This window comes from Lipotes vexillifer, unplaced genomic scaffold, assembly GCF_000442215.2.
Source record: "Lipotes vexillifer unplaced genomic scaffold, Lipotes_vexillifer_v1.1 scaffold1264, whole genome shotgun sequence".
Classification (NCBI taxonomy): Eukaryota; Metazoa; Chordata; class Mammalia; order Artiodactyla; family Lipotidae; genus Lipotes; species Lipotes vexillifer.
Window position 1 is genome coordinate 459351 of NW_006785778.1, and position 13774 is coordinate 473124.

The 13774-nt window shown below is 39.6% G+C and overlaps 1 protein-coding gene across 4 annotated transcripts in view; it reads right to left on the reverse strand.

Moving 5' to 3' along the window:
- TP63 (tumor protein p63) overlaps window positions 1–13774 on the reverse strand; it is a 219851-nt gene that overhangs the window by 74402 nt on the left and 131675 nt on the right. For all 4 annotated transcript variants that reach the window (XM_007458068.1, XM_007458069.1, XM_007458070.1 and 1 more), the window contains one exon: window positions 4769–5023. In XM_007458068.1, the coding sequence (XP_007458130.1) occupies window positions 4769–5023 (255 nt within the window). The remainder of the gene's footprint in view (window positions 1–4768; window positions 5024–13774) is intronic.

Below are 13774 nucleotides of genomic sequence, written 5' to 3' on the forward strand. Positions count from 1 at the left end.
CTATGACTAGCCAGGTGCTGATACGTGCACCTACATGTGGCATGTAATCCTCACGATAAGGAAAGTATGAACATCCCTATTTGTAGGTGGAAAAAGTCAAGTTCAAAGAGATTGAACTCTCTGAGCAGGTCCCAGATGCTGCTAGTAAAGTTCAGGGTTGCACCTAAGTTTCAGGGTTGCACCTAAGTTTCTTGCCATTTCCAAATCACCATACTGTCAACTGGCCTGTGGCTGATGAGTTCCAGCTATAATGCTAGACCAGCACTTTATTATATTAAATGTTAGGCCTCTATCAGTAAGTATACACTGTGGAAATAAGAAGAAAATCTGAAACCCAAGCCCTAAATTCCGTGTTGGGTTGGGTGTGACTGTGTGTGTGTGTGTGTGTGTGTGTGTGTGTGTGTGTGTGTGTGTGTGTGTGTGTGTGAGAGAGAGAATATGGAAGAATGTCATTGCTCTTCACTTTATTTCATTGGAAGAATTTTAAAATAGATACCATATTTTTATGGAACTGGGAACACACATTCATTATTGGAAACAGAGAAAGCAAAGGAAGTATGTGTATATACTTTAAATATATTAATTACATTTTGGCAGTGACTCTTAGTAAAACCAGAAATTAAAAGAGAAAACAACAAAAAAGGATGACAAGTGATAAAATGGTACTAAAAAAATTTTTACTAAAGAATTACCAGGGGCTTCCCTGGTGGTGCAGTGGTTGAGAGTCCGCCTGCCAATGCAGGGGACACGGGTTCGGGCCCCGGTCCGGGAGAATCCCACATGCCGTGGAGCGGCTGGGCCCGTGAGCCATGGCCGCTGAGCCTGCGCGTCCGGAGCCTGTGCTCCGCAACGGGAGAGGCCACAACAGTGAGAGGCCCGCGTACCACAAAAAAAAAAAAAAAAAATTACCAGAAGACTATGAGGTACATGTGACCCTTCCTAATGACAGCTGCTTTTGTTGCTTCCAGTTTGTGGGCAGTTTTTAAAATATAGTGGTTTTATTTTGAAAAATTGCTTTAAAATGCACAGATGCCTAAGAAATAGGTGTTGTATAATATAGCATAAAAAATGTCCTTTGTCTGGTGGCTTCACTCCATACCACACAGGGCCTGTGAGTGTCTGTATCGCCTTCTGTCAATCAAGAGAAAGACAGTCTAGATAAGATGGTGGAGAGACTTGAACTGGGAAGGAGGGAGGCCTGCGTTCCTCTATTTCCTTGGCTGGTGATCAGCCATGTAACCTTTACTTCTCGAAGTTTCCTCATTTCTAAAATGGGGTAACAGCCTCGGTTCTAAGGCTCCAAGTCTCATGAGAGAACTCTTAAAAATGTGAGATCTGTGTATAAGTGTGAGGATATATAATTTGGCTCAAAGAGTTAGGTGCTGCTATGTATAAGACACTGGTGTCCATGGTTAAGAATTTACATATTTTTAGGTGATCTCAGGAGTTACTTAAACAAGGGTTCAAATGTGCTGGATTTAGATGAAATGTAGCTGGGCCTAAAATAAGTCTAATTGCAAACAAGAAAGAACATGAATAAAAATATAAATACCATGTGATACGCTAGTAGGATGGAATGGACATCTAATTCCATCATTTTATTCTGTAATATCTATAGCATACACTGTAGACAACTGAACAGAAACCCAAGAAAGTCAAACCAGCTTAACCAAGGTCACTTATTAATGGCAGGCAAATGAACTGATTAGAAGCTAAGTTCTTCTAAAAACTATGTTGATTAATAATACTAGCTCATCTTAAGGAAAAGAAGCAGTAGTTTTCACCCCATTCAACCTCATCAGAGGCACAGACTGAATTCTAGAAAGATGAAGTGACTTGGCTAAGGTCGTGAGGATGATCACAGTGAGAATCCAGGTTTTCTGACTCTCAAGAGATGCTCTTTCCCATCACCACAGTGCCTACCCCTTTTTCAGGGCCCTGATACCACTGCTGTCATATGTCAGGAAATTTTACTAGGGTACTCTACAAAACACTTTCTTTACTTTTTTTGTGTGTGTGTGTGATACGCAGGCCTCTCTCTGTTGTGGCCTCTCCCGCTATGGAGCACAGGCTCCGGACGCGCAGGCTCAGCGGCCATGGCTCATGGGCCCAGCCGCTCCGCGGCATGTGGGATCTTCCCAGACCGGGGCACGAACCCGTGTCCCCTGCACCAGCAGGCAGAATCTCAACCACTGTGCCACCAGGGAAGCCCCTCTTTACTTTTTTAAAATTAATTAATTAATTTATTTATTTATTTTTGGCTGCATTGGGTCTTTGTTGCTTCGTGCTGGCTTTCTCTACTTGTGGCAAGCGGGGGCTACTCTTCGTTGCGGTGCATGGGCTTCTCATTTTGGTGGCTTCACCAAAGCCACCAAATGGAGAAGGGCTCTAGGCGCGGGCTTCAGTAGTTGTGGCATACAGGCTCAGCAGTTGTGGCTCACGGGCTCAGTTGCCCTGCGGCATGTGGGATCTTCCTGGACCAGGGCTTGAACCCGTGTCCTCTGCACTGGCAGGTGGATTCCTAACCACTGCGCCACCAGGGAAGCCCCATTGTCTTTACATTTTCCCTACCACTTACGTAGGTATCCCCAACCTTTTTTTTTTTTTTTGAGACAGTGTACCTCTCTGAGAGAGGGGATTTGATGGAAGATGGTTCAGAACTGCACTAAAACTGAAAAAAAGCGTTAAGACTTCTGTATGAAGAGGTGGGGAGGGAGGGGAGAGGAAGAAAGATTGATGTTCCATCATGCTCCATCCCCAAGGTTCTTAAGCCATTTTAGGAGGGCAGTGATTCTTCATTTAGTGGCCCCAACATGCCCATTATCCCTCAGATGTGCTCACTCTTAATATAGTAGAGCTCTGCAAATGTCAGATGAAAAACTGTTAGCTTTGAAGTTCAGTGATTGTAAACATCCAATTGGTGTGACCCCTATTCAAAAACACATCAGTGATCCATTTATAAAATGGTTATTTTAGTGGTTCTTCAGCAAGATATTACTTAGATCAATCAACCAATATTTCCTTAAGTTTACTCTAAGTTTACTCACCTGGAGTGTCCACCTCCACAATTATTAATATAAAAGAGACTAAATAGTATGACACAATTGACTAAAAAAAGCACATGGAAGAGAGATCAAGTTTTAAGCTAACATTTCTACTTTATGGTTGAAATACGAACCATGACAGAACCGCTTCTCAAACTATGGAAGAAACACGCTAAGATAAATTTTTAGACAATTATGGGACATCCTGATGTGAAATGGTGAAAAGAAAAAGAAAGGACATAATCTAGTGGGAGGAGGGTGGTAGAATCAGAAATAGGACCAGCTACACAAAAGTCTCTGTAACTTTAGGGATGCCACCGAATCCCCATGTTTTTTCAGCTTTCCTCACTAGTAAAATGGGAGTTGTGAAATGTGCCCTACCTAGCTCACAAAAAAAGTGAGGTCAAAATGAGGGGACACGTGGGCCTCCCTGGTGGTGCAGTGGTTGGGAGTCCGCCTGCCGATGCAGGGGACGCGGGTTCGTGCCCCGGTCTGGGAGGATCCCACATGTCGTGGAGCGGCTGGGTCTGTGAGCAATGGCCGCTGAGCCTGCACGTCTGGAGCCTGTGCTCCGCAATGGGAGGGTCTGCATACCACAAAAAAAAAAAAAAAAAAAAAAAAAATGAGGGGACACGTGTGAAATTATGTTGGAATTTAGTGTTACTAATGCAGATTATTTTATAAACTGTACAACTGGAGAAAAGCCTGGATACTGTAACATACAAACAGAAATGATTTCCAAAGAAACCTATCTGCCAAAGAGGGAAAAATCTGTTAAAACAATTTGAAAGCGACTTCTCAACAAGACGATGATGTTTGGAAACATTTCTATAATCTCAGCAAACATTATATTCTTTGACAAAATGTGCGTCACTTTGGTCTTGGGCATTCTTTGATCAACCAGTTAAAATCAGTCTTATAGGTTTCCTCCCTTATATTTAAGCTTTATTCATGTTATAATAAAATAAACTCTGAAATAGAATCAACATTCTTGTAGTTTTCTTAATTTTTAAAAGTATTTCCGTGTTTTCTTAGAAAAGTTATATATAAGATTTTTTTCAACATTTTTCATCAGAATCTCTTTGAAGTTAATTTAGGCCCCTAATGTGTAGTTTAGGAGGATTTTGGGAGGGAAACTTGCTTCTACATGTAATAGATATATATGTATCAATAAATTATGATTCGTGTTATAGAACCCACATGCACAAATTTAACCCTTCCTTAATAGATGAGATCTTAATTTCTTTTTACACTGTGTTTGTGATTTTATTCATTTTTTTTTAATCGCACCTTACTGGGACATTTATTTTTTCAAAATAATGAGACTGGTAACGCCTACATTCTGCAGACTGCAGACACATATCCTATGATTATGGTATTTTCCATTGGCGTAATGCTTTACGTTTTTCCAAAAAAAATCTTTCACACAAAGGACCTCCCAACAGCGTGAGGCAGGCTAGAACGCATCAACTGGAATTGCTAGGAGCCAGCCAGAACGCAGGAGTTTGGTTCCCAGATCAGGGCTGTTCCTACTAAATGGCACTTTCTCTGTCTCTGGGTCAGTGTTGAATATTTCAAACCAAAATGTCCTTAGAGGACAGGGAGAAATTTTGCACCATTCAATATGGAGCTCTAAGCTTTTATATGGGGGGGGAGGGGTGATGGAGAAGACCCTTGTACTTGGGGATCAGGTTCAAGGACACATGGGTGCCCGGTGCTCTTACCGTCCAGGTGGCGGACTTGGCGGTGCTGGACTGCTGGAAGGACACGTCAAAGCTGTGTGGGCCCGGGTAGTCAGTGTTGGAGGGGATGGCGGGCGAAGGCGAGAGGGCGTCGAAGGTGGAGCTGGGCTGTGCGTAGGGCGAGGGCGCCGTGACGCTGTTTTGGGCGTGGTCTGTGTTGTAGGGACTGGTGGACGAGGAGCCGTTCTGGATCTGCTGGTCCATGCTGTTCAGGAGCCCCAGGTTCGTGTACTGTGGCTGCGGGACACCCAGAAACCCCCCACGTTAGCCATTTAAGCTGCAGATCCTTGCTGCCAAAAAGGCATCATTTGGTGAGTGCCTTCTACAGAGTTCCACCTCACGTCTGCAACACTTCGCACTCAAGGGAAAATGACCGATTTGTCATGCATAGTTCGAAACACCAAGAGAAACCCCAGGTGTGCGTATGTTTTGTAATGACCTGCACAGTTCACACAGCTTCATGGGCAACCTTTGGAGACTGCCGTCTCCCCGAGAGCATTTGAAAGTGGATTATGTGCTCATTCGCAAACTGGGCAAGAAGTGCCAGTGCTCTGTAGCTGCTTATGAATTCTTTAAAATAAATGAATACTGACTGCTATTCTTTTTTTTTTCTCTTCTTCTTCTGTCCTGGTATTCAGAATGAAAAATACCACTGGATAGGTATGTTCTAGAGGAGACTTAAGCATCAAATTGTTGTTTACTGAGAAAAATCCTCAGTAATTTGGAGTTGTCCTCCAAATGTCCTTTTAGTCATCATTCTTAATTCTGTCTCAGGGTACCGACTTGCCCCCAGGGACTGGGTTCATGAGGACTGGAGGGAAATGAGTAGCAGGGATAGGGAGAGGCAACTATATATTTTAAAAGGTTACATGCTAGCAGACCATCCAAACAGCCTAATTTTTCATCTGTTTTTTCATTTTCTTTGTAGCAGTTTACTATTTTCTAAAGTAGAACATGTGTAAGAGAAATATCATCTAGTTATGATTAAAATTCTATGTTTGAAATAGTTCAGAAGTACATTAATTCATATAGCTTCTCTGCCAGGTGTTTTATTTCTTCTAGGAAAACTGGCACCAAGTAGGTATTCAATAAGATGTTTATGGGAAGAATGATTTAACTTCTCATTTCATCGGCAAAAAATCTTTTATTACTATCAGAGAGGGGAAGTGATTTACTCAAGCATCGGTTAATAAGCAAAGAGTAGGGATTTTGAAACCAAATCTTCCAATTCCAAGTCCAGGGCCCTGCCAACACCATCACACCTGTCAGCCTGATAAGATAATTCAAGTCATTCCTGAGTCAAATTGGACACATTTCCAGAAGGGGCCACCAGCCTGTGTACCATTTTCCCTTTGTGAAATCTTCTGACACGTGGAAACCTCACTGTTTCTTCAAGTTAGCAACAGGAAAACAAATGAAAAGCAAAAAGAAGGCAGTCCTGTGGGTACATATTTTATAAAGGAAATGAGGAGTCTGGCTCTTCAACTGAAATATAACAGAGTCCCAGGTTAAGTCAAACTACAGAGAAGAACAAACTCACAAAGAAATGGATGCTTGAAGACAATTTTCATTCAACTTTAAGCGTAAGAAAATGATTTTACTAAACTTTAAGTATTTCACGTGGGGAGGAGAAAGGACCCTGCCATTCCATTCAGTCCAGAGAGCATCTGTCTAAATGTTAACGGTTGCATGCCCATTCCATTACATGTATGCATTCGCATTCCACTGCCAAATGCCATGTCCCCATTTGCTCTTCAAATAACTATTAATCTCTTTACACTTATCCCCCTGCTGACAAGAGCAGCTGTTAGTCTCGCCTTCTCTCCCCTCTGACTTCCACAGCTCCTAGGCCTGTCCTCCATCTTTAGCTTCCCCTCTTGACAGGTGAGGCAAACTGCAGGTGAGACAGCTGTGAGAGACAAAACTAAAACCTGAGGCCCGGACGAAGGCGTCCACACCCCTGGCTGAATGAAAGCTCTTAGGTGTCCAAGCCTGCCGGCAACAGCCTAGAAAAGGGATTGAAATTATTATTTGTGTTCAAGTTAAGGGTCAGTATACAAAGCACTCCTGAGCGTCCTGTAGGAATCAGATAATGCTCCCGGAGGCACGTGCTTCCCTAGAGCAGTACAATTAAGGAGGTAGCCGCCCCTGACAAAGGGGACAAAGAAATTCGCCAAGCACTTTCTCACAGGCGGTAAAAAGCCTGTTGGGCCAACCCTTTCCTCCTCCTTCTAGCTACACAGAATGGAACTTCAGCTAATTGTGTGCTTGGAGGAAAACAAAGAAACATGGTCCTTTGATTTTTTTTTTTTTTCCAATAAATGTAAAGAGAAAAGTTTGGGGACCCAGCTTTAAAAGCCAGTGAGTAAACACTTAGCGCTGCTTGAAGGGCGTAAGAGAAATGGAAACTCCATTTACCTCAGGGGTACAAAGACGACGTCCCTGGGACAGCAGTGAGACCGAACATATGGGGTGGCACCGAAGAAGCAGAAACTGTATTTCAAGCCATTAATAGGTGTTGATGGCTATGCTTTTACATGCCATAATTTTTAATCCCAAAAAGTTCGGGTGAAATATTTTCTTCACAATAGGATTTGCTTCCAGGGCTGACGCCTCAATTTATATAATGTAAAACTAGATTTCTCAGGTTTGGGCAAAGAGCTGCTGACTATTCAAGATAAAAATGGGAAAATATATTTCATTTTAAGCTTTGCTCAGATTTTACTTTAAAGAAACAAAAGCTAAGTAGTATACTCCATTGTCTTTAAAAAAAAAAAAAGCATAAAACCAACACTAACTTTGAATTAACTAGCCTGAAACACACAGCAACAAACCCACCAAAGTAAGAACTGTATGATTAGAAATCTTCTTGCAGACTTTCCATGGCCTTATTAAGAATTTATATTATAAACCTGCCATAGGAATTCGTACTTAGTTGACAACGACCAAAAAAGTTTCTCATTTGCTTATTTCTTTGATTTGAAGACAGTGGACGTGTTGACAAAGTACAATCAGAGGCAGAGGGCAGACCAGCATAGCCAAGAAGAACAAGTGTTAGGTAGGTAGGACCAGCAAAATAATTCACAGTGCCCATCGCAAAATGAAAACACAGGGCCTCTTGTTCATATATTATTAAGAGTTTCATAAGGGTGGCAGCAGAACATTAGACAAAGCACAGGGCGCTTTCATGACTGCACACTTTGCAGCCTATGAAGCTAGCTCTGTGCCAGGTTAATGTGAATAATATTTATTTCTTCTTTCCCACCAAAGTGAAGCTGGCGGGATGAAGGAAGGAGTACCTGCACCCTTTGTTTACTTCAGTAGTTCCATAAACACAGAAGGGAGAAATTTGTGTTTCGCTGGGACGCTAATGAGATGGCTATTTATGACGGCAAGTAAAATAGTCTCCAAAGTTAAAACGTGACACTCGTATGAATACCAAAAGTGCCCTGAGAAGAACTCTGTGGGGTCCTCTGTGTCTCATGTGTTTCTTATGCAACAAAAGCTATTAGAACATTTGAAATGTAATAGGAAGTAGATTGTCCCTTTCTAACGATAAGGTATCTCGATGTTCAAATAACCTTAACATACTCTATAGGGACTCAGTGAATGAATGAACAGTGTTGTATACCTACCCTATCGTGTCTGAAAGAGGAGACACTCTTTTCTCCGCAACATATAAAAGGTGAAAATGAACACGATTTGCCTGATATCTATTATAAGCCTGATAAAGTAAAACAGTGGACTTCCTTTGAATTCGAACAGATGCTTCATTTCTTATAAAATAACTATGAAATAGAAGACACTGCCTGGACCCTAGAAAATTACCAACATCTGTAGCTGAAATGTATTCAGCTTCATCACAAACTAGCTGATCTGCCCACAGAAAGGATAAAACACACCTTGGTCACAGAAACTTCGTATACTCCGGGTGACCACAGAACACCCTGGGGGGTGTTCTAAAACATGGAGCTGGTATGGTAAGTGTAGGGATACCAGGGGCTGAATCTCAAACTGCCTGCTTTCACCATTAGGAAAGAGCAAGTATAACTACCATTCCCAAATATAGAAAGAGGGTTTCCTTGTTGTTTGTTTTTTTCCTCCCGTAAGTTCTTTCGCATACCCATTGTCATCTACAGACTGATTTATTTCTTCAGTTTTGATGATTAGAATTAAAATGACAATAAAGAATAGGGATTTCTCCTGACTGGTCGTTGTTTTAAAAGCGTACTATATAATTGCAGTTCCTTTAGTTTCATTTTATTTTTCCTTCCTGGGTTACATTGTTAAATGATCTTAAATTCTGAATATATTGTGGGCCTGAATTATCTTCTCATCAGCTCAGCAATAATGTATATCAGTATATATCACAAAACTTAACATTGAATTAATATTGAATATGAACCTGGGTTTATACCTACTTAAAGTTGACTCTGTAATTACTTTCCTGTAAAATAACTTAACATCAAAAAAGAATTCCAATCAAGTCATATGACCAGTGCAATGAAACAGGAACATAGATATAATTTGCATTTCTGAAAATCTCTCTCCTCCAATGTATCTGTGTAAGAGAAATTTTATAAGTTCTTTTTCTCACCTTTCTTAGATATTACTATCTGTAATAGCTAATTTATGGCAACGATAGTCAATAATATATGGCAAGAGATTAATAAAAAATGAGAATGCAGACCACATCAGGCATAGGAGAGGTTACTTTGGAAACATATAATCAATTTATTTACCTCAATTCAAATGGATCCTTGTCACAGGAAACAATAATTTGCCCAAATTTCATTTGAAAAAAATTATATTTATAATCATTGACTGACTGTTAGAGGAGGCTAGGGAATTAAACATTCTTCAGTGCCCCTTTGATTCGTGAATGGATTCTAGTAATGCAGAAGAGCTCTGAACTTAGACTTGGGTAACATGGGGTTTAAGGCCCAACACTGCCACTAATTTGCCATCTACCCCTGGGCAACGTACTTAAACAACCTGGACCTTAGTTTGCTATAAAGTAAAATCTGTATAAAATTGAGGAGATTGAATCTGATGATCAAACATAAATGGTGCACCAGTTCTAACATTTTTCTAGGGATGACCATTCTCATCTACAATACTATGTAAAAATAATGCCATGAGATTGTTTTCAAAAAAATGAGATAACTGTTTTTTGTTTTTCTTTCTTCATACAGATTTGCCAGACCAAACCTACAAATCCAAATTATTTCAGGCAGCATATATAGTTTCCTCAGCTAATATAACCTTTCGCCTCAGTCTTCATGGAAGAGCTTTCTGAACACTCTAAAGCCCCTCTTGGGAAAAGAAAACAGCTTTCTTCATGACCCTGGCTTTGCAAAGCATCCATTGGATTATGCTCTAGCAGACAGTACTACATTTTTATCCCCAAATATTGGCAGAATAGTGACTTTTAAACAAGCACTGCCTGAGGGAGAAATGCTTGTCATTTTTTAGTCTTCTACTACCTGCCTCACCTCAAAGAATGATGGTTTGTTTTATGCTAGAATTAAACACAATTGATTGAATGTGCTTCATTTGAGGTCAAGAAGATATTTGTATTCTAATGTTAAATTAAAGCACCATCTTTTCACCTTAAGAATGTATTCAGCATCACGTTTTTCTCAAAACCAGGTTTTGTTAGATATAAAATATTTCACTTCTTTTGTCTTCCAAATGATCCTAGAAAGTGAGTGGAGGTAAAATACACTCATACCTTATAACGAACAAAATGTAAAAATAAAGCATTAAAACCCACAAACCTAGAAATACAGCCTGCAAAGAGTTTACTAGAATGTGTTATGCTCTGACACAGTGTCAAGATTCCTCTGAGGTCCAAGATTCCATAACTTAGGAGAGAGCTCCCTAAAAGCTCCAGCCGAGGCTGACAAGGGCAGGTGAGACAAATAAATACAGAGTTGGCTAATCAGGTAGACAACAGTGTCAACAAATTATTAGCCATAGTACTTGAAAAGCTAGGAAGTGTGAAACGTAGAGAAGCTAGAACTCAATCCAAATTTAGCTAAATTACACTGTGTAGAGCTCAATTAAGGAAAAATAAACTTTAAATTCTATGATTTCATTAAGTACTCCCTTTTAGTAATAATGACAAATAAATAAAATTATAATCAAGAGCATCTCAATTCTAAAAAAACCTGACCTCACCATTATATACCAAGGAAGCATTGGGCTTAGCAGAAAGGTATAATTTTATAATTATTTTACCAATTTTACCAATAATTTTACCAATATTCAGTAATTCTTGATCAAAATAATAGGGAAAAGTATACAGAGTTTCAGTTTCTTTAAAGTGAACCAGGAGTTATTTATTAAAGTTGGGTCAAAAATGTGTTTGAGGAAAGTTTCAATCTATAACAATCCCTGTCTTAATAGTTTTTTAAGCAGACATGGTAATGCTAAGAGAAGAAAGTACACAGTAATGGAGATCTTTAGTGACGGGTTTTACCATCTATATGAAAAGCATACCATGGTAACTTTAGAAAACTCATCAATAATGCTTTGCAGGTCTTTAAAGTGATTTTAAAATATTTAAAAATAACTTTGATAATGTATCTGTCTAAACCATATCAGAAATTACGACTTAAAACACTGGGGTGATTAAATGTGATTAATGTTTTATCACAGGAGGTAGTTTTACTCACCGTGATATGAAACTGAAGACATATCAATTTCAATAAAATAATGGTGACCATCAAGATTAAAAAAGTCTGAACCCTATTTAGCATCCATATTTTAATCCTCTGGGAGAAGAATCTTAGCTGTTACTACTACTACTATCACTCCTTCTCCTCTGCTACTACCACTAAGTTCTCTCTGAGTCTTACTGTGTTCCTCACAGTGTTTAAGTGCTTTGCACATATTTACTCATTTAATTCTCATGAGTTAAGTGGAATTATTATCCCGTGTTTTACACATATTTTACAGATGAGGAAACTGAAGCTCCACAAGATTAAGTGCTCAGGGTAGTAAGTGACAGAGCTCAGATGTGAAACCAGTCAATCTGCCTTGAGATTTATCTACTTTCTTAAGTATCCTTCACTCGGAGTCACTCAGATTTCTGCTTGGAATATTTATGTAAAAGTTACAGTCCCAGAGATAAACCCACGCACATATGGTCAACTAATCTATGACAAAGGAGGCAAGGATATACAATGGAGAAAAGACAGCCTCTTCAATAACTGGTGCTGGGAAACTGGACAGCTACATGTAAAAGAATGAAATTACAACACTCCCAAACACCATACACAAAAATAAACTCAAAATGGATTAAAGACCTAAATGTAAGACAGGTCGCTTTAAAACTCTTAGAGGAAAACATAGGAAGAACTCTCTTTGACATAAATCATGGCAAGATCTTTTTTGACCCACCTCCTAGAGTAATGGAAATGAAAATAAAAATAAACAAATGGAACTAATGAAACTTAAAAGCTTTTGCACAGCAAAGGAAACTATAAACAAGACGAAAAGACAACCCTCAGAATGGGAGAAAATATTTACAAACGAATCAACAGACAAAGGATTAATCTCCAAAATATATAAACAGCTCATGCAGCTCAACAGCAAAGAAACAAACAACCAAATCAAAAAATGGGCAGAAGACCTCAATAGACATTTCTCCAAAGAGGACACACAGATGGCCAAGAGGCGCATGAAAAGCTGCTCAACATCACTAATTATTAAAGAAACGCAAATCAAAACTACAATGAGGTATCACCTCACACCTATCAGAATGGCCATCATCAAAAAGTCTACAAACAACAAATGCTGGAGAGAGTGTGGAGAAAAGGGAACCCTCTTGCACTGTTGGTGGGAATGTAACTTGATACAGCCACTATGGAGAACAGTATGGAGATTCCTTAAAACACTAAAACTAGAATTACCATATGACCCAGCAATCCCACTACTGGGCATATACCCAGAGAAAACCACAACTCAAGAAGACACATGAACCCCAATGTTCATTGTGGCACTATTTACAATAGCCAGGACACGGAAGCAACCTAAGTGTCCATTGACAGACGAATGGATAAAGAAGATGTGGTACATATATACAATGGGATATTACTCAGCCATAAAAAGGAATGAAATTGGGTCATTTGTAGAGATGTGGGTGGACCTAGAGACTGTCATACAGAGTGAAGTAATTCAGAAAGAGAAAAACAAATATCGTATGTTAACACATATATGTGGAATCTAGAAAAATGGTACAGATGAACCGGTGTGCAAGGTAGAAATAGAGACATAGATGTAGAGAACAAACATATGGACACCAAGGGGAGAAAGCAGGCAGGGGCAGTGGTGTGTGGTGGTGGTGGTGTGATGAATTGGGAGTGTGGGATTGACATATATACACTAATATGTATAAAATGGATAACTAATAAGAACCTACTGTATTAAAAAAATAAAATTCAAAAGAAAAAGATAAATAAGAGTTACACTCAATGAAAGCATACTTATTTTATGTCTAAAGAAAATATTTTCCACTCATTAAAGACAGGATATAAAACTTCAGCCATTCTTTTGGAGACCCAGCTCCTTGGAGCTAGCACCAGAAACTCCCTGAAGATCTGATCATGCCACCCTCATGCTTGAACACATTGAGCAGGTTTCTAATCTCTTAGAACACAAGCCTCAAATCTCTAAACTGCCCTACACCATACTATTTGAAACCGTCCTCTTTGCTCACTAAAGAATGGCATTCCTTCAGTTTTTCAAAGGCAAACTTCCTCAGTCCTCAAGCCTTTTGCACCTGCAGGCTGTTTCCCAGCTCATCTTTCAGTTTTAGCTTCAATGTCATTTCCAAGTCAAAGCCTTCCTGGAGGGCCCAGATAGGTATTCTTTGTTTCACATGGTCAGGGCACAGTAACTTTCCCCTTTGTATCACATAATTATAATTGAAAATTAATTATCTGTATAAGTCCTTTTTTTTTTTTTTTTTTTTTTTTTTTT